The sequence below is a fragment of the Lepidochelys kempii genome, chromosome 2 (assembly GCF_965140265.1).
Source record: "Lepidochelys kempii isolate rLepKem1 chromosome 2, rLepKem1.hap2, whole genome shotgun sequence".
Lineage (NCBI taxonomy): Eukaryota > Metazoa > Chordata > Testudines > Cheloniidae > Lepidochelys > Lepidochelys kempii.
This window is the reverse complement of record NC_133257.1, coordinates 105,286,428-105,314,022: the sequence shown is the minus strand read 5'-3', so window position 1 is coordinate 105,314,022 and position 27,595 is coordinate 105,286,428. Positions and strand designations below refer to the sequence as shown.

The following is a 27,595-nucleotide window of genomic DNA, read 5'->3' as shown; positions in this document are numbered from 1 at the left end:
TAAAGCTGAAGCTCAAGGGCTTCAGCCGCAGGCAGGGGGCCTGCAACCTGAGCCCTGCCACCCAGGGCTGAAGCCCTCTGGCTTTGGCTTCAGCCCTGGGCAGTGGGGCTCTGGCTTCAGCCGCAGGCTACAGCAAGCCTAAGTCAGCCCTGGTGACCCCATTCAAAGGGGGTTGTGACCCACTTTGGGGTCCCGACCCACAGTTCGAGAACCGCTGATCTCCTGTATAACAGATCACAGAATCTGCCCAAAATAGTTGTACAGCATATCTGTTAATTATTCAGTGTCCCGTTTACTATGATGTTCCCAGTAGCCCAGTTTGATTTGCATTATATTCAGTAGATAAGAGTAACTGTTGCCAGAAAATGTCTCGTTTTACTTAGTTTGCCCTCGCATGAAGAGCTTTTGACAATACTCATTCCAAATCTGAATCCTGCCTTCACCATCCGATATTGCTTAGCACACGAACAAGACTCCACCATCCCTCTCTGTAGGGGGCCACTTTGGGCATGTCCTGTGTCAAGACCCATAAATTTTCCCTTTTGGAATAGCGTGCAATGGAGAGATTCTTTTGGTCAGCCCCTTTTGTGTGTTCCTCTAGCTGCCCAGTAACATGCCTGCCAGGGTAGACACATCAGCATCATTCTTAACACGCATCCTAGAGGAAGGATGGCTCAAGCCTGCGGCTTGGGAGACCTGGGTTCATTTTTCAGCTCTGCTCACTTCATGTGTGAGCTTTGGCAGTTACTGAACCTCTCTGTGCCTCAGTTCTCCATCTGTAAAAAGAGGTAATAATACTTCCCTACCTTATAGGGGTGTTGGGAGGATATTAAAGACTGTGCGGTGCTTTGAGATCTACTGATGAAGAGCAAAATGTAAGAGCTAGCTATTAATATTATATTGCCATGTTTTCTGGATAACTTTAGAGGTGAGGGGTTGCTGAACTCTGACAGAACTCTGCAGTAGTTATAAATTTGTTCTACTTAATATCTAGTATTTTCCTAAGGCATTTGCTTTCAAAGGCATTTAGATGTCTGCTGTCCAACTTCTGTGGATTTCCAGCATTCTAACCCACATATTAGGGTGGAAATAACATTTGAGTTGAAGTTTCATAATCTGGTCTTTTAAGTTGTAAATTTTCAATGAGCAAAACTTGTTTAAGCTGGTAAATGGAGCTGCCACTTTGCCTGTTCGTGATTATTTCCTTCTAGCCGTCACCATTGGCTTGCACATTCCTACCAAGATAGGTAAATTGACTCACTTCTTGTATTCGCAAAAAGAAAAGGAGTACTTGTGGCACCTTAGAGACTAACACATTTATCTGAGCATAAGCTTTCGTGAGCTAAAACCCACTTCATCGGTGAGCTGTAGCTCACGAAAGCTTATGCTCAGATAAATGTGTTAGTCTCTAAGGTGCCACAAGTCCTCCTTTTTCTTTTTGTGAATACAGACTAACACTGCTGCTACTCTGAAATCTTCTTGTATTCATTTGCCTTCTGAAATAATGCCTCCAAAATAGCAGTCCTTCTATTTTACCTCAATGCTAACATTTAAGTGTCATTTGATGGTTATGATAGGAGTCCTAACTGGGCAGAGACTAAAGGTGACATACCTATCTCCAGTAACTCTAGCCACTAGCCCCTGTGTGTGTGTTTTATATCCGATGGAGTTGGCAGAGCTGGGCCTCTGTTTAGGAAACTTGCTTATTCTGTTCTGTAGTTTTTGGGAGGGTTTTTTGATCTCCAGCTGCTATAGAAAGCTCTCATTGTGAAGGAATTATGGCTGACTCCTCAATGTGAGGAGTCTCCAACCCAGTATCCTCCCACAGTTTGTCAGACTAACAATGTGATGTTCATTCTGTGCATAGTACTGGAGAGGGAGTGCTGGGAGCTATTGACTAACATTATTACAGGGCTAGGAATCTCCTCCTCACTTCCTGTGGGCTGTGTAATACAAGGGCATGTTTTAATCAAATGCAAAAATCCAAAATTAACTAAAGAGCAGAGCTCAGCTAAAATAGTTTCCAAGTCATGTGGGGAGGTAGTAGATGTGAAGTCTGGCATGTTTATGTTACAGTGGCCTTTGACTGATCTGACTGGAGAAGCATAAAAACAGGACTCCAGTGCTTTCCAAAGGACTGAAGAGTTTTCTCCCAGCGTAAATATGCCCCCCAAATATTTTCAGAATCTATGCTCTGTGAAGCAGAGCCATGCAGGTGTTCAAAAAACTTCAGGAGTTCCTAGAATCAGGATTTTCTAGATTCATTCTGTAAAACTTTCTTGTCCAGACAAGCAGATAAGTCATAGCTGGAGCCTTTTCTTTTTTGTTTTCTTATTTAAAAGTGCAGTCTTCGTGTTTGACATGTAAATGCAGTGTTAATAGTTTAAAATGTTTCCTTTCGACTGAGCCCAGCTTTTGCATTGCCCTGGCCAAAGGCCAGACCCATTTAAAATGAACTGACAGAACAAAGAGACACTTTTCTATTGGAGCTTTAACAGGAAGCTCTAGATGCTATGATGTACCCATCCAGAAGAAAAACTGGACAGATGCAGATATTTACAGGGGATTAGTGTGTAAAAATTAATAAGGATTTTATCTACAAGCAAATGGAGGCCCAGAAAACTCTTCTCCCTATCTTTCTTTTTCCCATTGCAGCTGTCTGGATTTACATGTTGTTGGCTCCCCCAGCCAAGGGCAAGTGTTTTGGTAGCTTTTTAAGAGACTGGTTTTACAGGTTTTTATGCTGTCTTCATCTGTTGCTCAAGATGGGAGGAAGTGCCCAGAGTAGGGCAACCTCTGCACATCTTGGAACAATCCAGTTCATTTCTGAAAGTCATCTGACACCCAAAGGGAGTGTCTAAACTTCAATTTTTAGTTGTGTTTTAACATATGATAACTACACTACACAAAATACTTCTCCTCGGACACGCAGAAGCAAATGTTTGTCTCAGGCATACTAGACTATATTATCATGTTAATTAATATGTTAAGTAATGTATGTTAAAACACCACTAAAAAGTCAAGCATATATATATTCTTAATATTTTAAAAGGAGAAATGAGTTGCAGGATACACTAACTTTGGTGTTTCTTAAGCTCATTTTGCTGAAGGTAGGTGTGTAATTAGACAAAATATCTTGCATCTGTCACCATTTGGCTTCCACTGTGGGGAATTTAGCATGGAATTAGTAATGCTGCCTTATTTAATAAAGATCTTTGCAGTTCCTGATTATTGTCAGACAATATTTAGAAAGTGAGGTTAAGACAGACATGGCAAAGAACACTGGCTTTGTCTGAAGGGAATAAAATTTTTGTTGATGGTTTTTTTTTGTGGGGGGGGAGGAGAGGGATGGGAGGATAGAAACTTACACGTTCACAGAAGGACCCACAAGGTAGAAAGTTGAAGAGGAAGGGGAGAAAGTAGTGAAGACCTGAAATTACCAATAGGAGTTGAAGACCTGTGGGATATATCTACGCTTCAATTAAACACTTGTGGCTGGCCTGTGTCAGCTGACTCAGGCTCACAGGGTTTGAGTACTGTGCTGTAAAATTGTGGTGTAGACATTTGGGCTGAGCTGGAGCCAGGTCTCTGGGATCCTCCCCAGCTCATGGAGTACCAGAGCTTAGGCTCCAGCCTGAGCCCGAACATCTATATAGCAATTTTACAATCCCGCAGCTGAAGTCCTGTGAGCCTGAGTCAGACCAGGCTGACACGGGCCAGCTGCGGGTGTTTAATTGCTCTGTAGCCATATCCTTAGACCAGGACGTAACTGTATACTGAAATTTGTCTGAATTAAGTTTTGTCAGTAGTGCTTACCTTTTTTTAATTTTAGATACTTTGATTGTGAGGATTCAGGAAATTTGTCAGTGACATTCTATATCCTCAGTACTACATTGCCTTTAAAACCCCACAGTCCTCTCCATTATTCAAAGCTATTGGATCTCAGACAGTCACTTGTGTATTCTTCAGTTTTCAGCTAATTTATCTGTTACAATACAAACTTAATCCCTGGTGCCCAGTAAATAATTTTTTTTTCAGCACTTGGAGATCTACGTATGTAAAGCGCTACATAAGATGATTATCCCCCTGGTGTCAGCTGTGCTTCTTTACAGTGACTCCTTACAGAGTTTACCATAGTATAAATCATTTACTTTTCACCCAAAATCTATACATTTTGTGGTTTGGCTGGACTTTCCCCCGCAACCCCCCTCCATTGTGATGAAGAGGCAGCAGTGTCTCCGTATAGTCTGTGTACTTACCTTGAATAGATGGATCTGTTTGTCAATGGGCATTATATAGTCTTTGGAGACACTTTTAAGTTATTATATTTTTCCTTACCAGTATGGTGATCCCCAGCATAAAGAGTTCATTTATAGCCAATTTTGGGGACTTAAAGTATTGTCTCCCTTGGGATAGAAGAGGCATGAAGACTGAAATAGAATTTCTGGTGACAAGAATTCCAGGTATGCCTGAGCCCTTGTCAAAGCCATGCAACCCTGGGATCTCCTTTTTATTCTTTCTTCATAGCTACAGTAACCCAGTGCATTGGACAAAAGCGAATATCAAATTTAGAGAAAGGGTGAAGTCCAGTTTCTCCATTTGGCTCAGTCAGGCCGTCTTAGGGTATGTCTACACTGCAAAGAAAAACCTGCCGCTGGCCTGTGCCAGCTGACTCACGCTTGCGGGGTTTGGGCTGCAGGGCTGTTCCATTGCAGTGTGGACTTCTGGGTTTGAGCTGGAGCCTGAGCTCTTGAACCCTGTGAGATGGGAGGGTCCCAGAGTCCAGGCTCCAGCTCCAGCCCAGAAGTCTCCACAGCAATAAAACAGCCCGAGTCAGCTGGCACAGGCCAGCTGTGGGTGTCTAGTTGCTGTGTAGACATACACCCTCAATGTCTTTTTGACAGACACCTAGACTCCCTTGGTTACGGACTGTTTTGTTGTGGTACAGAGCCTAGCTCAATGAATCCCTGACCTTTGACTGGGGATTCTAGGTACTACCTCAATAGATATAAGCAAGTGACCTGAACAACAGCAAGTAGCTTGGGGCTCCAATGGATTCTCACTCTTGGGGAGAATGCACTACTGTAGAGGTACCAAGTATTTGTTAGTGAAACTGTTGAACTTTTGCATAGCAATCCTTGCTGAATCATTGAATATATACTATGGAAACAGTTCTTAAATTAGGAAACACAGATGCTTTTTAAACCTATAGTTTGCAACTTGCCGGGACATAGAAGCACTTGATTAGAAAACTGTCTATACTTTCTGGACCAATATGCTTTTTCTAAGCTCAGGCTCTGGATTAACAATAGGAGATAGCATTAGATCCTTGCCTAGATATATGAATGCAATGTCTGTTGTACAAAACGAAGGAAAATATACATATAAAACTGGAGACAGGTCAGAACCCTTTCCATTAGCCTAGTGTATTGACTCTGCAGCCTTTAGATAAAGCTCTGAACGTTTTCTAGAGAGCCTACATCAGAGCTTGAAAAGACCACTTGTCTGCTCATCCAGAAAAGTGGAAAATGTAAACAAGTGAGTGGTGAGCCATGTAGCCAGTGGGACTACTCTGAGAGTTGTTCAGGAGAACTGTAATCTCGGGTTTTCTAAAAATTTTCCTAAAGTATGTGGAACTCCTGAAAGATGGGCAAAGAGCAGTTTAGATGGCAAATTTTGAAATGGCCTGTTGTCCCTTGGAAGATAAACCGGAAGGTTGTGGGGAATGAAGAGAAGTGCCTGGATATGCTCTAAGCACAAAATATCCACAGCAGCTGTACCGCAGATCAATGAGTGTGACTGTAGCAGTTGTGGGGAGTTCGAAAAATCATAGTCTCGCATGTGCAGTACCAGTCATCTATCCTCAAAGTGCTCAGATACTACGATGGGTGCCAACATAAGCAGATGATGCTGCTGCAGATGCTTTCTAAAAGAGACCCTTTCATCTCCAGTATCAAAATCTTAGAGTAATCATTCAGACAATATTGGCATATCTCACCCACCTAGTATGAGATTTGATCATTCTGCTAGATTAGCACAAATTTTATGTAGAAATGACACAAAATCCAAAGAGCTGAACTGGGTGAGGAGTTAGAAAGCTCTCTGTACGTAAAGAAATAACTTTTTGTGAATAATCTGAAAGGATATTGCTATTCTAATGTTTTGAAAGTAGTTAAACATTTTTTACTTTGTTCCCAGCTCCAGGACCCAAGGGAGTGTTCATTATAAGAGGAGTGCTGCTTTATTTAAAAGGAGAAAAAATTGCACTTGAGCCTTCTGTGAAACTCCTTAGGAAAAGACGGGTGTGTTTCTGATGCCTCCCCTTTATGCACAAGACCCCTCATATGCATCAGTTGTCATAGCAAAGGATAAGAGTAGTACTTTGCAACTTGTCAGTCACATCCCTTAGGAGGTGACAAGTCATAAATACATTTAGGGATGGGGAGACACTAGCAGCTTCTGTGTGGAAATATTTTATTAAACATGTTTAAAGAAAAACACTTCTGAAATGGGCATACGAGTGTATCATGCAGCTTCCACCTACATCCAGCAGGATTTCAATTTTACACACACACGGCTAGGTCGTGCCTGGTCCCTAATGCAGAGATGTGAGAGGTACTCATGCAACGAACTGTCCCCTGCACTGTTCATGAAGTTTAGGTACCATTTCAGTCTCTGGAGACAGAATGCCTACTGGAGCTCCCCAGTACACAGGGAGCGTGTACCTGCGGCTACATCCCTTTACTGGGTGCAGCATGATCTTCTAGGCTAAGGGGGTGATGGTGGAGGTGTCATGGCCCTGCCTCGTCCTCCTCCAATTTGAGGAACTAAAGAGAGTGCAATCCAGTGCTCCCCCTGAAGTGGGAGGGCTCCACACTGCCTCCATCACAGGGCTGTGCCTCTCGAGGAATAATTGAGCCCTGAAAATAAAAAAATCTATTTTTATACGACTGTATTTAGTCAGGAAGAGATTCATTTCTCATTAAGTAAATGAGTTCTTCAGTAGCTTTAGAATATGACACCAGTAAAGTCAGTCAGGACCATCTGATTTCCTCTGCTGCGTGAAACAAAAGTTGCACCCCAAAAAAAGAAATTTCTGCCTGTGAGAGGAATACACATCCTCTTCAGGGGAGAGACCCACGAGAACTAGCCTTGGATTTGGTGGCACCAAACCCACTTTACAAAAAATGTTAATACCCCTCCTGAAAGCACTCCTGCTTCTCTTGCGGTTTAAATAAGTGGCGCATTGATCAGCAATAGAACTTCTCTGTGGTCCTCGGACTTCGCCTAAGTCCTCCAGGCATCCCCCAGGAGTCCCCCTGTTTCTTTGGTCCTCAGCATTCTTTCCTCCTCTGCTGGTTTTCCCACGCTCTACACACCTGTTTTCAAGGCACTGGATCCTACCAACTATCCTCCTAACTCCGGATGACTGGGTATGACTCCCTCTTGGAACTTATCAGTGCCACTCCTTATTCTGCCTGAGGGGTTGTTCTTGAATGATTCTGGGCACTCCCACCAGCCTTTGTAATGCTGTCATCCGGGGAGCCAAGGGATTGGAAATGGAATTTGTCTCCTGTAAGTCACTGCAGTGTGTTCCTGTTTGCTTATGATAAATGAATCAAAACCTTTCTGCCAGTTTGGAGTGCAGTGCTATTTATCCTCTGGTGTGCAGGTGGAAGGGTTAGCCTGCCAGTTTAAAAGGCCTATAGTATCCTGAACAGCAACGGCATAGAACTGATTAGAGAGACGATACAGCTGTGCAGACCCATTAGGCTAGAAGGCTGACCCATGACAAGTGTTTATTTTGTGACTAATTTAATTTCAGCCGGCAAAGTTTGGGAGGCTCCCAAAGGTCAGGACTTGAGAGAAGAATGCTGTAATTAATGTTTTATGCCACACTTATTTTGAAACCTTTTAATTCTGAGATAAGGGGTATGTAAACAATGTAAATGTTGGGTGTTTCTTTCAGATATGGTGCTTCTTTGCACAATAGTTAAAATTGACCAAACCATTATTGGAAACATATCTGTTCTATAGTGTTGGTATTCTTTACAGAGAGAGAAAATAAAATGTAAAATGTGGCATTAAAGATGTCTTTTACAACCACCTGAAAATGTGTCTTATCCTGAAAAGAGGTGAGGCTTGGTTTTAGAAGCTGTAATCTTGCATGTTTAAAAGGAAAACTGCAGTTTATCTTTTTAAAGTATTAATTGATTCGTTAGATACAAATGTCCAATTTTTTAATGTATAGATAGTGTTTTCTCTAAATCGGTAACTACTGAAGGAACAGGAAGCTGCGATCTTGCCTGTCTGAACTAGCTCATGATGAATGAAGCATTACTCAGTAGAGGAATGCACCAGAGAGGCTGGTAGCTTTCCGTGCTAAGAGAAATACTGTTTACCAGAACCTCTCTTTAACACTGGTTTAGTGTGTCTGTCTCTGGTACTTATGTGGGGCCCCGCTACCATGGTATCTGAGCACCTCACAATCCTTAATCCTCACAACACCTTTTTAGGTAGGGAAGAACTATTATGTCCATTTTATGGATGAGGAGCTGAGGCACAGAAGGGCCAAGTGACTTGCCTGAGGTCACGCAGGGAGAGGACTTAATCTTGGTCTCCCAAGACCTAAGTTAGTGCCCTACCCACTGGAGCAGCCTTTCTTTGTAAATATCACATTCTACACAAACTTTACTAGTAAATAACAGAACTTTAAAACATCTGTGAAAGTCTATAACTTTTCTCATCCATTTATCTATGGGTTAGCACTTTGTGACAAATTATGGAGCCCAGTCCCACAAAGTAAAAATCTACTTGAGATGGATCATGTTGCGAATGGATATTGAGGGAGACTCACCATCTGGAAGGATTGGGCCTGATATTGGCATGCTGCTCTTCCTCCTGACAAGTACCACTACAATGGCAGCTCTCACTGAGATGAACCTTTGCAGTTCTGGGAAAAGTTGAAAAGATTAAAAGAAGGGGAAAAGGTCCACTTTTAACTTTTTCATGTAGATGTCTGTAGAAAAATTGTACTGATTCATTCCAATACTGTCTCTTTGAGGCAGTTTAAACCTCTGCAGAGGACTGTAAATCCTCTTCAAATGAGCTACCTTTTTTTCCTCTCCCTGCTTCCTATGCTGTTCAATGCCCTTCTACTCCCCTTGCAAATCTTGAATTGCTTCTTTAAAATCCCTCTGATATTAATAAATCCTATTATCTTGTTTTTCTCCCAGATCAGCCTTCTCCAAGGAGTAAAAGTTCCCTGTTTGAGTATAAATTAAGAAAGATGCCTTCCCTCGAGATCATGGAATGATGTCAGATATCACAATTAATTATTCCAACAGTACCCTGGCAGCACCTACCAATCCTGTTTACCCTTCTTATTGTTATCTTCCAAACTTCAGAATTGTTGTTACAAGTATTTGCTGCTGTTTGTAAACACTGGGGAAAACAATTTTATTTACCTCTCACAAAATCTTAATTGTAGCTTTTAAAACAAAAGGTAATGCAGGATGTTCGTTCACAAAAGGGACACTGATGTAGTTCACTGTGTCATTAATACAGAGGGTTCACATTTTTGTTACAACTGGAGCTGGTTGTAGGGAACCATTAAAGTTTGATCCCTCCTTTAGCTTTGCTTCACAGCATAGTAATACCATCCTCTCTCACTCTTTTTCTTCAAAAGCGTAGATTCTTATAGAAATGCAGCACTTGTATGTGTCCAGATGGAGATAAAATGGTACGTCTGTTGATGGGTTTTTTACCATATATTTGTGTTCCAGATCAAGACTCAGTGGGAGACGTAGAATAATTAAAGGTGGGACTAGATGAGAGCTACAGTTTCCATATTGACTATTTACACACTGAAAAGAGATTGCTCTTAATTATAGGTCTGGTGGTTTGTTTTTTTAATGCACCTTGATTTGAAATTGATGACTACAAGTCTACCCTGCTCTCCCTTCAATTCCATCAACTATGTGGGATGTATTTTTTTTTTTCCTTCTGGAATGTCAGTGGGCCGCCTGCATTCAGAGTACTATGGAATTTCATTTGTCAGGCTCTGGCCAGCTGGAGAGCTGCCTGCAGCTGTGATTCTCCCTGCCCTACAACTGGTACCAGTCAGGTGTCAGTTCCGTGCTGCTGAGTGTGGGAACCCTGCTGCTCTCGCTAACCAGGTGACTGATTCCCCCAAAGCAATCAGCTTGTTGCACTGGCTGTGTCCGTTGTGAATGAAGTAACAAATTTGTGAAGGCTGTATTTGGAGAGGTGAGGAGAAATATAACCTCTTGAAACTTTCCATTTTCCTGGCAGGAATAATGCTTTTATTTAGAAAATATTTTCTCTGCTTCAGTTGTTGCAACCTAGAGTTGTCTGACAAAATGGTCTTATATGGGCCATCTTACAGCCATAAAAAGAGAATGGTTGTTACTGACTGTAATAAACATTTTACATCAGCAGAGAACGTAGGAGCTGCCATACTGGGTTAGACCAGGGCCCATCTTGCTCAGTATCCTGTCTCTGACAGTGGCCCATACCAGAGTTTCAGGGGGTGTGTGCAGAGCAGGGCAATTATGGAATGATCTGTCCTGTCATAGAAGATTAGGGTTGGAAGAGACCTCAGGAGGTCATCTAGTCCAATCCCCTGCTCAAAAGCAGGACCAACACCAACTAAATCATCCTAGCCAAGGCTTTGTCAAGCCAGGCCTTAAAAACCTCTAAGGAAACCATCTTTCACACCCAGCTTCTGGTAGAGGGTTAGGATCATTCCAAATATAGGGTTGCATCCCTGACCATCTTAGCTAATAGTCATTGATGGCTCTATCCTCTATGAACTTATCCAGTTCTTTTTTGAACCCAGTTATAGTTTTGACCATCACAACATCCCATGGCAATGAGTTCCACATGTTAGTTGTGCTTTGTTTGGAAAAAGTACTTTCTCTTGTTTGTATTAAACCTGTTGCCTATTAAGTTCATCAAGTGATCCCTGGTTCTGGTGTTGTGGGAAAGGGTAAATAATTTTATAGACTTCTATAATACCTTCCCTTAGTCATCTCTTTTGTAAATTGAATAGTCTTAATCTTTTTAATGTCTCCTCGTATGGAAGCCATTCCATACATTTAATCATCTTTGCCCACCTCTGAAACTTTTCCAGTTCCACCATATCCTTTTTGAGATGGGGTGACCAGAATTGGACACAGTATTCAAGGTTTGGATGCACCATGGATTTTGAAAGTGGCATTAAGATTTTTTGTCTTGTTAGGAAAGGGATTAAAAAAAATTCCTAACATTCTTTTTGACTATTGCTGCTCACTGAGTGGAAGTTTTCAGAGAACTATCTACAGTGACTCGTAGATCTCCTTCTTGGATGGAAACCGCTAATTTAGACTCCATCATTGTATATGTGTAGTTGGGATTATTTTTTCCCCTGTGCATTACTTTGCACTTATCATTGAAGTGTGGAATCCAGGCCAGGGAAAGACCCCTTTGAATTCAAAATTAATACCAACCAACTCTTGTATCTTTGCTTCATAAAAAGATAGCAAAAACTGCAAGAAGAGAGAGAAACCTAAACAGAAGCTGCTTTCTGGACAAATATTTATCCAATGAGAAAATGTCTTCTTACAACTGGAGAGAATAGACTGCATAAAATCATTTTTTGCACACCTCTGACAGCTGGGTGTGAGCACTCATTGAGAGGAGGTATTGCATAGTGTCCACTCTGCTGGCCACCTGCCTCTCCAGATAGCAAATTTAAATTAGGGATCAAATACCTCCTCTTGCCTAGGGAGTCCCAAACTGCTGGGCTGGAGGAGTGTTTGCAGCCATTGGGCTCTGCAAGTAAGGAAGGCTTGAGAAGTCGAAGACTAGGGACCTACCTGGCAGCATCCTTTTCATAGTCCCCAAACCTCCAATTTCATGGGGCAAGCTAATTCAACTTAATCAGCCTGTGGCCATACTCTTAACAGCCCCTGAGGAGTGGTGTGTACAGGGGCAGTCAGGGACCAGAAGTCTGAAGAAGCACAGGGCCCTGCATGCAGCAGCAAACAGGGTTATTCAGTAGGCAGAAGAGTGGCACCTGGTGGCTAGCAGCACCAACAGCAGGCAGCCCAGCCAGAACTTGTAACCAAGAAAATTCTCAAGCAGTCTTGTGAAATTATTAATATCACAGTTGTTGCTGATGCTGAAAAGGAAGAGAAGCCTTGAGGCTAACAGAGTTATAGTTACATTTTTGTCTTCTATAGCTTGGTAGGCCAAGAAGCAAAATGATGGCCATGCTGAAGAAAGACTAGAATGCTCCACAGGGCTTGAGGGGGGGTGGGGGAGAGAGACATGCACTACTTGTGGCTTGTCAGATTTTTAAACTCTACAAACACGTTAATGTCCATTTCATGTTTTGAAAGGTGAATAAATCCTTTTTAATATTGCATCACCATGACAGGTTGTCTTTAACAGAAACTGCTGCTGACCCGAATCAGCAGTAGGGGCTACCAGCCATACTGTTCAAGTATAAAGTTTCCCCTTTCTGTTGTCATTCTACACAGTAGAACATGCGTAGTGAAGGATTTGCAGTTGTTGTTACTACTAAAACACATTGGTTTTCAATTTTTATCCTATAAAATGTAAGATGTGTTGAGATTGGGAGCGTATAAGAGAAACGCAAGAATTTCCACACACTCTCCTGTGATTTGTTTCGGTTTTATTAACTTAATGAGATTGTATTTGTGTTTTGTCCTGTTCTTTGTTTGAAAACTCCTCTGTGTGGGGCACAGCTAAAACAGCCAGGTTACTCCTTCAGCTGAAAAATAGGACTCCATGCTGTCCAGTTTCTTTGAACACCTGGTACAGTATTATCAAAGGGAAAAAATTGAGAAGTTACTTTAAATAGAACAGTAAGTACAACCAGTTCTTCATCAAACCATAAACTTAGAACAGCTCCTCTGGGGCTTACTGGGGAATGATTTTTATTTATTTATTTATTTATGTTTAACTTCAGCATAATAATTAAAAGGTTCATTTGAACACTAGCTTAATCTTTTTTCCCCCCTAATTACTCATTCATGACTGATCTAGTTCCAGGAACTTACCTAACCCTTTCACCTCATGTCTGTTTCCTTTTAATCCTTTTGAATGCTATCTGTACCAGATCTCATTTGGCTGAAGATGTTTCTCCTGCCAACCTCTGTGTTGCTTGATCATGTCACAGTACTCTTGCTCTCATTCTGTAGAGTTTAGGGTGCAAGTGTACCTAAATGTGTTTAAAAACAACATTGTCAGTGTATTTACATAAACCACATTATGGTAAAATATACTAGTGTTTGTAGATGGTGTATAGGAGGGCTGAAGGGGTAAACATAATGTCTCCCGCAAACTCTTCTAGGACCTCTGCTTATTTTAACATTCAGTAATGGAGATCTATTGGATTGAGGGGCAACCCATTGCTATTAATGAGTCATTGGCCTCATTCCCAAGCTGCTTGAAGTGCTGCTCTCCCTAGTGGAAGTAATTTTGTCTTTGAAGTACTTTCCAGAGCTGTCAACTAATGTTCCACAGTTCCCAGAGGAAATAATAAGCCAAGAGTATGCACACTCTGAAAATGTAGAGTCTAAAATGAACTGTTCCTATAGGAGACTGGCAGTCGGCTTCTCTGTGGAATTCAGCTTGTTTATATAATCTTATCTGGCTAAGCTTTGGTATTCAGCCTGGCAGGCAGTTCCTATGGAAAGCAGCTGTCCAAGCAATGGGAGTGGTGCTCCTGGTGTTGCTTCAGAAGGTCTGTAATTTCTTGTTTCATGTAAATTAAGGAAATACAATATTTTTTTGGCTAAAACCAGATGTTCTAAGCAGTTTTCTTCTCCCTTACAAATAGCTATTTAAATATGCTCCCCTGTGATACATTTATTTATTTTTTTGTGAATTGATTACATGACTCCAGGGTAATATTCCCAATGGCCACTAGGAAGGTAAATATTTATGTTCTGTAAGCAGTCAGCCTGAGGCAGAATACAAATTTGTTACAGGAGTAACTAATGGGTACCACGGGTATTTGCGCACTTGCTGTATTTTGGGATGATGCTTTCCTTGCTAAAAATTTATTTTTAGCTTGAAGTCATTGACGAAATTTAGAAGCTATGCCGGAAAAAGTTTCCGGACTTGGGAGTGAGCTGTCCTACCAAGTTTCAATATTGTGGGACAAGAAGAGGTAGTTCCACCAACGTAAACAAATCCTGGTAATCTCAAATGCCTGAGGAAGGGTGCTGCTGTGCAAGGCTCTCTCTTCACTAATAAAAAGAAGTCTTCATTTTAACAATGAGATAAGTCTCACTATTAAAAAAAAAAGGTCTCACTATATTGTTAAATGAGGAGGCAGACAAAAATATTCCAAGTGTTTGTCCAACAGGCTGCTCAGTAATGGAATTTTTCACAAAATGCACTAAAAGTAAATGCCTTATGGGAAAGAGGAACAGTAACAGTAGGTGTCTACAAAAAAAATTCGAAGGTATTTCTGTATGTGCAGCATTATGTTGGGAAGTTAGATGGGATGGAACTGACAAGGTCAGGAGCCCTTCTTTTTGACATTTAAAAATTTTACAGGAAATAAAATTGTCAGCATAGTTTAAAACTCATGTCTGAGTCTTCTGTAGTTCAGTGATAGCAGTGTGATCCGTCAGATCATGGACACTTGTCTTAACAATCTGTAAGCACTGCATTTTATGCTTGACAGAGCTTTAAGCATTCTCTTTGTAATACTTCATTAAGAAATCGATTCAGTGTTCAGATTCAGCACCCAGAAGTCTAGTTCAGGGACTCTCAAAATTCATTGCACCGCAATGCCCTTCTGACAACAACAAATTACTAAAAAAAAAAAAACAGGAGCACTTGTGGCACCTTAGAGACTAACAAATTTATTAGAGCATAATCTTTCGTGGGCTACAGCCCACTTCATCGGATACATAGAATGGAACGTATAGTAAGAAGATACGCACACACTTGCACGCGCACACACACACACACTCTAACAGGGTCAGGCCAGATCGCTACAGGAGAGTGATAGGCAGATATATTAGCCCCAGGTTAAGTAGGTCCCTTTTCCCTGGGTAAGGTAACAGGGAAGGTTCCAGAACAACCAGGAACTGTCTGGAAACAATTAAGGCAGATGGGCTGATTAGAACACCTGCAGCCAATCAAGAAGCTGCTAGAATCAATTAAGACAGGCAGGCTAATCAGGGCACCTGGGTTTTAAAAAGGAGCTCACTTCAGTTTGTGGTGCATGCAAGGAGCTGGGAGCAGGAGGCGCAAGAAGCTGAGAGTGAGAAGGTGTACTGCTGGAAGACTGAGAAGTACAAGTTTTTTCATGCAGTTGATAGATTTCCACTCCATACGGCTAAATGCAGTGCTTTGCATAATGACAGGTTTCAGAGTAACAGCAGTGTTAGTCTGTATTCGCAAAAAGATGAAGTGAGCTGTAGCTCACGAAAGCTTATGCTTAAATAAATTGGTTAGTCTCTAAGATGCCACAAGTACTCCTTTTCTTTTTGAGAAGTACAAGTATCCTCAGACATCAGGAAGAAGGTCCTGTGGTGAGGATACAGAAGGTGTTGGGAGGAGGCCATGGGGAAGTAGCCCAGGGAGTTGTAGCTGTCACACAGCTGTTACAGGAGCCACTGTAGACAGCTGCAATCCACTGGGCCCTGGACTGGAACCCGAAGTAGAGGGCAGGTCCAGGTTCCCGACTCCCTACTTGATACTGGAGGAGTTGACCTGGACTGTGGGTTCCACCAGAAGGGAAGGTCTCTGGCCTGTTCCCCAATCCACTAGGTGGATCAGCAGACACTGCAGGGATTATTTTTCTTCTTTTTCCCCATGCTGGCCAGTGATGAGGCTAACTGAGTGAACGGCAGATTTGAGCCATGAAGGTGGCCAAACTGAGGGCTGCTGTGAATCTCTGAGGCGAGCAAATCCGCCAATAAGCACAGGACCCACCAGAGGAGGAACTTTGTCACAATACATACAGATAAGTTGGAAGTTGCCACACACACTGTGAGAGGCTAATTAGTTAAGATGAGCTATTATCAGCAGGAAAAAAAAACTTTTATAGTGATAATCAAGATGGCCCATTTAGACAGTTGACAAGAAGGTGTGAGGATACTTAAGGAAATAAGATTCAATATGTGTAATGACCCAGCCACTCCCAGTCTCTATTCAAACCCAAGTTAATGGTATCTAGTGTGCATGTTAATTCAAGCTCAGCAGTTTCTCGTTGGAGTCTGTTTTTGAAGCTTTTCTGTTGCAAAATTGCCACCCTTAATCTTTCACTGAGTGGCCAGAGAGGTTGAAGTGTTCTCCTACCGATTTTTGAATGTTATGATTCCTGATGTCAGATTTGTGTCCATTTATTCTTTTGTGTAGAGACTGTCCAGTTTGACCAATGTACGTGGCAGAGGGGCATTGCTGGCACATGATGGCATATATCACATTAGTAGATGTGCAGGTGAACGAGCCCCTGATGGCGTGGCTAATGTGATTAGGTCCTATGATGGTGTCACTTGAATAAATATGTGGACAGCGTTGGTATCAGGCTTTGTTGCAAGGATAGGTTCCTAGGTTAGTGTTTTTGTTGTGTGGTGGGTGATTGCTGGTGAGTATTTGCTTCAGATTGTGGGGCTGTCTGTAAGTGAGGACTGGACCTGTGAGAGTGAGGGATCATTTTTCAGGATAGGTTGTAAATCTTTAAAAAAATTACTACACGACCTCAAGAAGGGGGACTGAAGCCTGAGCCTGCATGAACCTGCTGCTCCGAGGTGGGGGTGGGGCGGGCAAAGCCTGAGCCCCACCACCACAAGCAGGGGGTCCCAAAGCCAAAGCCCCAAGGCTTCATCCCTGGGCAGGGGGGCCTGTAAACTGAGCCCTGCTGCCCTCGGTTGTGGGGCTTGGGCTTCAGTTTGGCTCTGGGTCCCAGCCAATCTAACGCCAGCCCTGGGGTCACAACCCACAGTTTGAGAACCGCTGGTCTAGTTCTTCCTTCCTGTCACCTGTGAATAGCATCAGTCACACTTTAATTCTTTACACTGTGGCAGGGGTCACATTTTTTCTTATTTATGTAATCTGACTTTCACTGAAATACAGGACCTCTGGACAGTGTTCCCAGCATTGTGCAGAAGTTTGCAGAAACACTGACATCTTTGACCCACAGAGGGATCAATTTTATTCCACATCAGAATGATTAAGCAGGATGGAGAATTCTGCCAGCTTGCCTTGTGTGGAATATTACAAGTTTTCACACAGTAATTGTTCATCCCCATTAAGAACCAGTAATCAAACATGATCCACTCCATTAAGTAAAATGGAATTACTGTACTTCCTGAAATTTTATGATGAAGAAACTCCAAGAACTTATTCACTACTATATTATTAACCCCTGTTAACTGTGTACCTGTGTAATTAGTGCAGTGTCACAGACAATTTGACTTTTGAACAGTTTTTGTTGCTGACTTTCAGTAATAAACCACAGTTTGACAGAGACTTGCACACTAGGGCAAACTGGAAAAGAGAGAACTTTTATATGCAAAGTAACTTACTTAGCCAATAAGTACTCTCCTCCTCCTCTACCTTCACCACAGGGTTTCTGTTCCATCCTGCACTTGTGTGATTTACCTCATTCTGTCGTCATGGAAACTGATGTCACATTTCAATGGAACTACTTCCCTGTAGGATGAAGCAAGAATATTCCCTCTTTGCAGTACAGAGATCAATTGTTGCATGTATAGTTGTTGGCGAGTGAGCAGGGCATCCCAGCAAAAGCTGTGTCATCACCCATCATGTATTTTGTATTTGAGCTCTTCTAGAAAACTTTAATTTTAATCTCTCTCTCTCTCTCCAAAGTCAAGTGGCTGCCTTAGTTCCTGGGGCTTTGGAGTGACAACACTTGGTAATAACATCCAGAAATTAAACTTGAGTTCTCTAGAAATGAAAATGATATGGTCTTAAAAACTAATATTGCATGACTGGCCAGGGCTTAAAACTACTGCTTGACATTACCAGAAAAATGGAAATCCCATTGTGTCGATGAGACGTTGGATTGGTTTCTAGTGCAAGCTGGTCATGAAATACTAACCCCCTAAAACAGTCAGTGGACCTGCACTGAATGTAGCCTGTGTGATTTGCAATGTAATGCCTACTTCTGTCTGATCCATGTTTGGAGGAAAAGAAAAACCATTTCTGTGGTAGGTTCTCTTTTAATTAAAAAAGGTAGCTGTATAAAGCTGCTCAGAGGTTAGGAATGTGGGCAGTCATCTCAGAAGATGGATTAGTAGGCTGAGAGCATGTGAGAAGGTCAAAAGAGCAAAACAAATTCAAGTTTCTGTCTTCCCCCTCCCCCATGGTTGTGGAACTAAAGGTACTTGTTGCATGGATATCATGACTATACATGTTGGGATATCTGTGTCTTCGTATACTCTTCTTTAGTTGTGGCATTCATATTACCTCAAAACAATCTTGCAAATTGTCATGTTAATCAATCCATACACTGTATACTCCAGTGGTTCTCAGCCTGTGGCCCACGGGCCACTTGTGGCACAGTCAGCACAGAACTGCAGCCCATGTGACATCCTCATGGCCATACAGGTAATACTGGATGCAGGCCACATATAGATAAATAGGTTGAGAACCACTGGTCTAATCACTGATGTGTAAAGAAAATTAAGGTATCAGACTCTTCTTAGCTAACTGGACGAGTAGAATTTTGCAAGTCTGCCTTGCAGTATTAAAACGGAGTGATTTTGAAAAGAATCATAGAATATCAGGGTTGGAAGGGACCTCAGGAGGTCATCTAGTCCAACCCCCTGCTCAAAGCAGGACCAATCCCCAATTAAATCATCCCAGCCAGGGCTTTGTCAAGCCTGACCTTAAAAACTTCCAAGGAAGGAGATTCTACCACCTCCCTAGGTAACCCATTTCAGTGTTTCACCACCCTCCTAGTGAAAAAGTTTTTCCTAATATCCAACCTAAACCTCCCCCATTGCAACTTGAGACCATTACTCCTTGTCCTGTCCTCTTCTACCACTGAGAATAGTCTAGAACCATCCTCTCTGGAACCACCTCTCAGGTAGTTGAAAGCAGCTATCAAATCCCCCCTCATTCTTCTCTTCTGCAGACTAAACAATCTCAGTTCCCTCAGCCTCTCCTCATAAGTCATGTGTTCCAGACCCCTAATCATTTTTGTTGCCCTTCGCTGGACTCTCTACAATTTATCCACATCCTTCTTGTAGTGTGGGGCCCAAAACTGGATACAGTACTCCAGATGAGGCCTCACCAATGTCGAATAGAGGGGGACGATCATGTACCTCGATCTGCTCGCTATGCCCCTACTTATACATCCCAAAATGCCATTGGCCTTCTTGGCAACAAGGGCACACTGCTGACTCATATCCAGCTTCTCGTCCACTGTCACCCCTAGGTCCTTTTCCGCAGAACTGCTGCCTAGCCATTCGGTCCCTAGTCTGTAGCTGTGCATTGGGTTCTTCCATCCTGAGTGCAGGACCCTGCACTTATCCTTATTGAACCTCATCAGATTTCTTTTGGTCCAATCCTCCAATTTGTCTAGGTCCCTCTGTATCCTATCCCTGCCCTCCAGCGTATCTACCACTCCTCCCAGTTTAGTATCATCTGCAAATTTGCTGAGAGTGCAATCCACACCATCCTCCAGATCATTTATGAAGATATTGAACAAAACCGGCCCCAGGACCGACCCCTGGGGCACTCCACTTGACACCAGCTGCCAACTAGACATGGAGCCATTGATCACTACCCGTTGACCCCGACAATCTAGCCAACTTTCTACCCACCTTACAGTGCATTCATCCAGCCCACACTTCTTTAACTTGCTGACAAGAATACTGTGGGAGACCGTGTCAAAAGCTTTGCTAAAGTCAAGAAACAATACATCCACTGCTTTCCCTTCATCCACAAAACCAGTAATCTCATCATAGAAGGCGATTAGATTAGTCAGGCATGACCTTCCCTTGGTGAATCCATGCTGACTGTTCCTGATCACTTTCCTCTCATGTAAGTGCTTCAGGATTGATTCTTTGAGGACCTGCTCCATGATTTTTCCGGGGACTGAGGTTAGGCTGACTGGCCTGTAGTTCCCAGGATCCTCCTTCTTCCCTTTTTTAAAGATTAGCACTATGTTAGCCTTTTTCCAGTCATCTGGGACTTCCCCCGTTCTCCACGAGTTTTCAGAGATAATGGCCAATGGCTCTGCAATCACAGCCGCCAATTCCTTTAGCACTCTCGGATGCAACTCGTCCGGCCCCATGGACTTGTGCATGTCCAGCTTTTCTAAATAGTCCCTAACCACCTCTTTCTCCACAGAGGGCTGGCCATCTATTCCGCATGTTGTGATGCTCAGCACAGCAGTCTGGGAGCTGACCTTGTTCGTGAAGTCAGAGGCAAAAAAAGCATTGAGCACATTCGCTTTTTCCACATCCTCTGTCACTAGGTTGCCTCCCTCATTCATTAAGGGGCCCACACTTTCCTTGGCTTTCTTCTTGTTGCCAACATACCTGAAGAAACCCTTCTTGTTACTCTTGACATCTCTTGCTAGCTGCAGCTCCAGGTGCGATTTGGCCCTCCTGATTTCATTCCTACATGCCCGAGCAATATTTTTATACTCTTCCCTGGTCATATGTCCAACCTTCCACTTCTTGTAAGCTTCTTTTTTATGTTTAAGATCCGCTAGGATTTCACCGTTAAGCCAAGCTGGTCGCCTGCCATATTTACTATTCTTTCGACACATCAGGATGATTTGTCCCTGTAACCTCAACAGGGATTCCTTGAAATACAGCCAGCTCTCCTGGACTCCTTTCCCCTTCATGTTAGTCCCCCAGGGGATCCTACCCATCTGTTCCCTGAGGGAGTCGAAGTCTGCTTTCCTGAAGTCCAGGGTCCGTATCCTGCTGCTTACCTTTCTTCCCTGTGTCAGGATCCTGAACTCAACCAACTCATGGTCATTGCCTCCCAGATTCCCATCCACTTTTGCTTCCCCCACTGATTCTTCCCAGTTTGTGAGCAGCAGGTCAAGAAAAGCTCCCCCCCTAGTTGGCTCCTCTAGCACTTGCACCAGGAAATTGTCCCCTACGCTTTCCAAAAACTTCCTGGATTGTCTATGCACCGCTGTATTGCTCTCCCAGCAGATATCAGGATGATTAAAGTCGCCCATGAGAACCAGGGCGTGCAATCTAGTAGCTTCTGCGAGCTGCCGGAAGAAAGCCTCATCCACCTCATCCCCCTGGTCTGGTGGTCTATAGCAGACTCCCACCACTACATCACTCTTGTTGCTCACACTTCTAAACTTAATCCAGAGACACTCAGGTTTTTCTGCAGTTTCGTACCGGAGCTCTGAGCAGTCATACTGCTCCTTTACATACAGTGCTACTCCCCCACCTTTTCTGCCCTGCCTGTCCTTCCTGAACAGTTTATAACCATCCATGACAGTACTCCAGTCATGTGAGTTATCCCACCAAGTCTCTGTTATTCCAATCACGTCATAATTCCTTGACATCACCAGGACCTCCAGTTCACCCTGCTTGTTTCCAAGGCTTTGTGCATTCGTATATAAGCACTTGAGATAACCTGCTGATCGCCCCTCATCCTCAGTATGAGGCAGGAGCCCTCCCCTCACAGACATTGCTGCCTGTGCTTCCTCCCGGTATCCCGCTTTCCCACTTACCTCAGGGCTTTGGTCTCCTTCCCCCGGTGAACCTAGTTTAAAGCCCTCCTCACTAGGTTAGCCAGCCTGCTCACAAAGATGCTCTTCCCTCTCTTCGTAAGGTGGAGCCCGTCTCTGCCCAGCACTCCTCCTTCATGGAACACCATCCCATGGTCAAAGAATCCAAAGCCTTCTCTCCGACACCACCTGCGTAGCCATTCGTTGACTTCCATGATTCGATGGTCCCTACCCAGGCCTTTTCCTTCCACGGGGAGGATGGACGAGAACACCACTTGCGCCTCAAACTCCTTTATCCTTCTTCCCAGAGCCACGTAGTCCACAGTGATCCGCTCAAGGTCGTTCTTGGCAGTATCATTGGTGCCCACGTGGAGAAGCAGGAAGGGGTAGCGATCCGAGGGCTTGATGAGTCTCGGCAGTCTCTCCGTCACATCGCAAATCATTACTTCTCACCATTTATATTGTGTCGGTATTTTGAGGGAGTGAGTGGAAGGTTAGGGACTCTGACTAGTGTAGTTTTATTGCAATATGGGCAAAGTGTAACAGAATCTCTTTCTGGTTCTCATGAACTAGCATAATGCGGGGATGGTTCTAACACTGCTGAGGGAAGTTCTAAATTAAACTGGTTTTCATGTATTTTAAATATAAATTAAAACATTACTATTTAATCTTGGGTTTCACCAAAATCTGTACAGTTTAGTCATTTAAGCTTTCATTGTTTTTCATTAAAGTAAAATACAGTGCTGCTACCACAATGCTTTAGTTATGGTTGAGGAAGAACTTCTGATTTTAAATCTCTTCCACCCACCCCCTCTCCCTCAAGCACTGCTAACAATTTTACCAGCAAGGTGCAGTTGGGGGGAGACAAGTGTCGACTTTTGAGGTGGGGCTTGGTAGTGAGAGTCTATGCTTGTCATTACGGTCTACATCAAATTTCTTCAGTTTGCAAGAAGTTTATAGTGAGCCCTGGAAACTTTCTGGGATCTGAAGTCAATCTGAGGTCTTTCTGGCTCATGAATGCTCACCAGTGATGGAAATTTAATTGACAATTCTGTCAATGAGGGAAGCAGAAAAGTCTAATTTCTGCTACCAAAAATTTCTTTTAGCATTATCCTGGCTGTGGCCACTTCCTGGCAATGTTTCAGACTTTTATATTTGGATATTTTAAACATTTCAGTATTAACTTTGCCAGTGTACACTGATTTGGGGGGGGGGGAGGGTTGTGCCTATCGTATGGGTTGGCTCTGGAGTAGTTATGATGCCACAGCATGGTGCATGCTAAGGTAATATAGCAGAGCAGCTGGTGTGGCTTTGAGGGACCTGTAATGAAAGAGAACAGGGACAAGCTTTAAATTTCGCACACCTGCCCAAGAGGTGCCCCTTGCACTGGAGATATTCTTGAGGGGGAGAACCCTACAGCTACTTTGTGGCCACTTTGTGCTAACATAGTCAGTGCAAATGGGGTGTAGGGCAACAGAGAATTTGGACATTAATGGGGTGTTCTATGCAACTAGAAGAAAATTACCATAAATGCTGCTTCTCTGACCAAGAACTCCATTTTCCTTTAACAGCTAGATAACTTAGTCTTCAAGTTATACTATCAGGATGATTTTAAATTATCTTCTAATTATTCATCATATAAATCTCCATAATCCTCTTGAAAAACTGATCAAAAAGGATTAGGCATTAAGCATTTCTGTAACATTTGAGTCTAAACTTTGTTTTTTTCCAACACTTTTGGAGTCCAGCAGAGAGAGATACCACTTCTCAAATACACATTGATACACCCAAACCCTTTGTGCTGTGGGAGGGAAAGAATGAAAATATTAGTCTCACTGTTTACCACTTGTGTATCTTTAGAGGCTTGTCTTCCAACAGTAGAATTAATCAACACTTTATTAATACTTATGTCTGAAGTGCTAGCCCTCTTGAACTTCTGATGAAAGATCTCTCCAATGAATGTATGTTTTATGTTAATATATGATACCATATTTGTATTGGGAACTAGGGATAAGAATTTTAGGTACATCTGTTATTCTGTGGTGGTTGGAGCATTTCTTAGAGTCACCACATGAACTCTTTACATAGAATATATAACTCCCATAACCTCACATGTTTATGCATCTCATTGCTGATTGGAATCAGTCACACGCATTCTTGGGATAAAACTCTGCAAAGAGAATTTAACCACTTTTTTAAAATGTACACACAACACGCTCTTCACACAGAGGAACACTCATTCCAGGTACCAACACAAACGTACAAATCTGTAGCCTGGACATAAAATACTCCAAGATTAAGATTTCAGAGTTAGTCATGTGTGGATAATTTGCATATGGATGTCTGGTATTTGCACACCTGAGATGTATGCATAAAATACAAGTCCCTATCACTGAAAATCTGTCCGTAAGAGTAGAACCGTGTGTCAGACTTGCAATAGCAAGTATTCTCAGGTTAGAAAAAATAGATGAGACCAAACATCTGATATCTTGCAAAATATGATTGTGATTGGAAGTATTAATAGTAATTCAGTGAATTGTCTGAGTGAAGTGGTAACAAACAAAATTAAATGAGATTTTTAGCTAAGCAGCGGACTTCATTGGCATTCATATATTGGGAGAGACACTTCACTGAACCAGATTTGCTTATTAGATGCACCTTCCAGATTGACCTATAATCCATAAAATTGATATATAACAGTAGCTTCTCTTTTCCAGATGAAGTGGACTACAGTAACTTTGGGACCAACACGCTAACCAGGAAAAAGAAGGCTCTGGTGACTCTCCGCAACGACAACCTTCGCAGGCGTCCCCACATTAATATCAGCATGCCTCATGATTTTAGACCAGTGTCTTCCATCATTGATGTGGACATTCTTCCTGAAACGCACAGAAGAGTGAGGCTCTATCGACACGGGTGTGAGAAACCATTAGGATTTTACATCCGTGATGGGACCAGTGTGAGAGTAACTCCTCATGGACTGGAAAAAGTACCTGGTATTTTCATCTCTCGTATGGTTCCTGGTGGCTTAGCAGAGAGCACAGGATTGCTGGCTGTTAATGATGAGGTCCTGGAAGTTAATGGCATTGAAGTGGCTGGGAAAACTCTTGACCAAGTAACGGACATGATGATCGCCAACAGCCACAATCTTATTATCACTGTGAAGCCAGCAAACCAAAGGAACAATATTATCCGAAGCAGTAGGATGTCTGGCAGCTCAGGCCAGTCCACAGATAGCACAGCTAGTCACCACAGCTTGCCTTCTTCACACATGCTGCAAAACTTCCACCCTGATGAGATGGAGAGTGATGAGGAAGCTGACATTGTCATTGAGGGTGGTCTGGACCCGCAGCACATTCCCAAATTGCACAGCTTCCCCACTAGTAGTCTCTCCCGAATCAATGGCAGCAGTCTTAGCCACAGACTTCAGAGAGACCTGGCTCTCAACAGTAACTCTGGCCGAGAAAGCAACGGTAACATCCACAAAATACTAAGCTCCTTAAAAACTGATCCCCGACATAGTTTGGTTATCCCCAGAGGAGGCATTGAAGAGGATGGAACCGTGATTACACTTTAGTGGCAGTTCCTGTACTTAGTGTTTTCAGTCTTAAATGCCAATTGGAACAAATTGGACTCTTGCAACCCCTGACGCACAGAATGAGAGAAGCTACATTCGTATAGACCCCATGGGTGTGAAAAATGTTACTTTCTAGGAAACATGGTTTTGGGGATTAGACATAAAACTGTTACTGCAAATTCTGAAAAATAGTATAAATGTATAGTTTGTCCCAGTTTTAAAATGAGAGAGCAAATGGAAGCACCAAATCTAAAATTACTTTCAGTTGACACAAACTTCAGAAAAAATCCCACGGGCTAGGAAACGGCTCTTTTGGGTTCGCGTGGATTTTGAGAATAGTAACGGACATGTCAGTTTGGAGTGGGGTCTTTTTTTTAAACTGGTCAGAGAAAAACACAGTTTTCTCTTAAAATATTAAAAGTTCATGACAATTGATCAGTCCTCCTATTATTACATACTGGTCTTCCATTAACTTTTGTTTACACAGATTATTTGCCGTGTTATGTCTAATCTGGACAAACTCTATATAAAGTAGCCATTTCCTACTCTGGTGGTAGCAATGTTGGGGAAGCGCTGCATTTACACTTTCCAAACAAAACTTTGACCAAATGAGATGAGATGTGTATATATGTGTAATTTTTTTTAAAAAGTCTAAGAAAGAGTCATAGAGGAGGATGTTGATACCATCATTCCTTTTAGATCAGCACCACCTGCTGGTCAGTGGCAGTACTGTCTGAATTATAACATTTTTGTATATTAGGTTACTGTATGTGAAAAGGAAAATAGATTTACCTAGAGGAATTTTAACTGACTCCAGCACCATCATGTGAAAAGCGCATTATTTTTTAAAAATATTTATTAGTCACTAAAATTGGTAATTTTCTTGTCTGTTTTCATCATCTCCATCTCTTGGTAACATAAGTAGTATGAATTTAGAGAACACAAGCCAGAAGGGTAACAAAATATGAATGACTTAAATACATATTACCACCATGTCTTAGACTACATCACTGATGGAAAGAGCTTTTTGCTGTGTTTTAGGGGCAACTTGAATCCACAAAGACTTTAGCTGCAAAAGGCTGCCTGTCTACAGTTCACTATTTGAAGGATACTGGCTGACTTCCTAGCCTATCTCTGAACAGTTTGTTCAATATTTCAGACACTGATGCATCAGAGCGGAATCTGCCATGTTGTGTAGGGATTTAAGAGCTACTAACTTGGGAGTCAATACCTGGACTTATTACCCAAAGGAAACCATTTTGCACCCAATTGTTTCTCATCTCCAGAAAATGCCACAAATTGTTAAAATGGTCTAATCTAAAATATTTTTTGATATCTTCAACAGTTTAAGGAACAAATATAATTATCTTACAATGTATTTTTCTACTTTTAGCTGTCATTTTCTTTTTTTTTTAACTTTGTAGTATTGTGTATTAAAGCTTTTCTGTTTTTTTTTAATGTGGTGGAATGGGTATTTCTTTTAATATTACACTGGGTTTGAAAACTTGGACCACTTAGGTTTTAACAAGGTGCAGTTCTGGACTTGGAAGGTGTATGTGGATTCTCACTCTAATTTTTAAAAATACAAATGAGCAACTGTTACTTTATTAACACAATGTTACACTGTTCTCTGCCAGATATGCTTGAGGACATTGAATTAAATCTGTAATTTTTTGGATAGTTTAAAGCTTCTTTAATGTTTTTTTTAACATTCTCTCCTGTTTGCTGTGTCAGTTTGAGAGATGTGTACCAATTTTGGTCAGGTCAGCAAGAATGGAACATTGATCCTGTGACAACCATCTCTTTCAATGACTTTATTTGTATGCTGGCAGAGGTAGCCATATTTTAGCTGACGGATATTGGTGCAGTAGACAGTTTCCTCACTGTACCATTGTATGTTTCAGTCACCAGACCAGTTTATCAGTACAAAAGTAGTTTTATTTAAAGGTATACTGTGCTCTGAGTAAGAGGGTTCTGTCTGGCTGAAGTTTTATTTTCTCCAGCGAATAATGGCAAGTTGAGCAATGTGACTAGTCATGGATTACAAATTGGGATCGCTCTTTGCGTGGCTTTCAATTTAAATGTCATCAACACTGGGGCTGGCACGTACTCTAGTAACTTGCACTGCACCCTTCTTTCCTCCCCCTTCCTACATCTATCAGTAGAAAAGTTTGACTCTTCAGTCATGTCAAACCAGTTGGACTCTAGTTTCTGGTCACACTTGTGTTGTGTTGGGGGGACGTTTGTTACTCTGTTCCTCAGTGGACCCTCTGTGCTCATGTGTCCACAGC

General features: G+C 42.3%; 1 protein-coding gene across 1 annotated transcript in view; it reads left to right on the top strand.

Annotated features, from left to right (window-relative positions):
* The window catches only part of PARD6G (par-6 family cell polarity regulator gamma), a 106,076-nt gene extending 79,339 nt beyond the window's left edge, over positions 1 to 26,737 (top strand). Inside the window, exon 3 of the mRNA XM_073331840.1 lies at positions 24,445 to 26,737. Coding sequence (XP_073187941.1) covers positions 24,445 to 25,304 — 860 coding nt within the window. The 3' untranslated portion in view covers positions 25,305 to 26,737. The remainder of the gene's footprint in view (positions 1 to 24,444) is intronic.
* Positions 26,738 to 27,595: the final 858 nt, after the last annotated feature.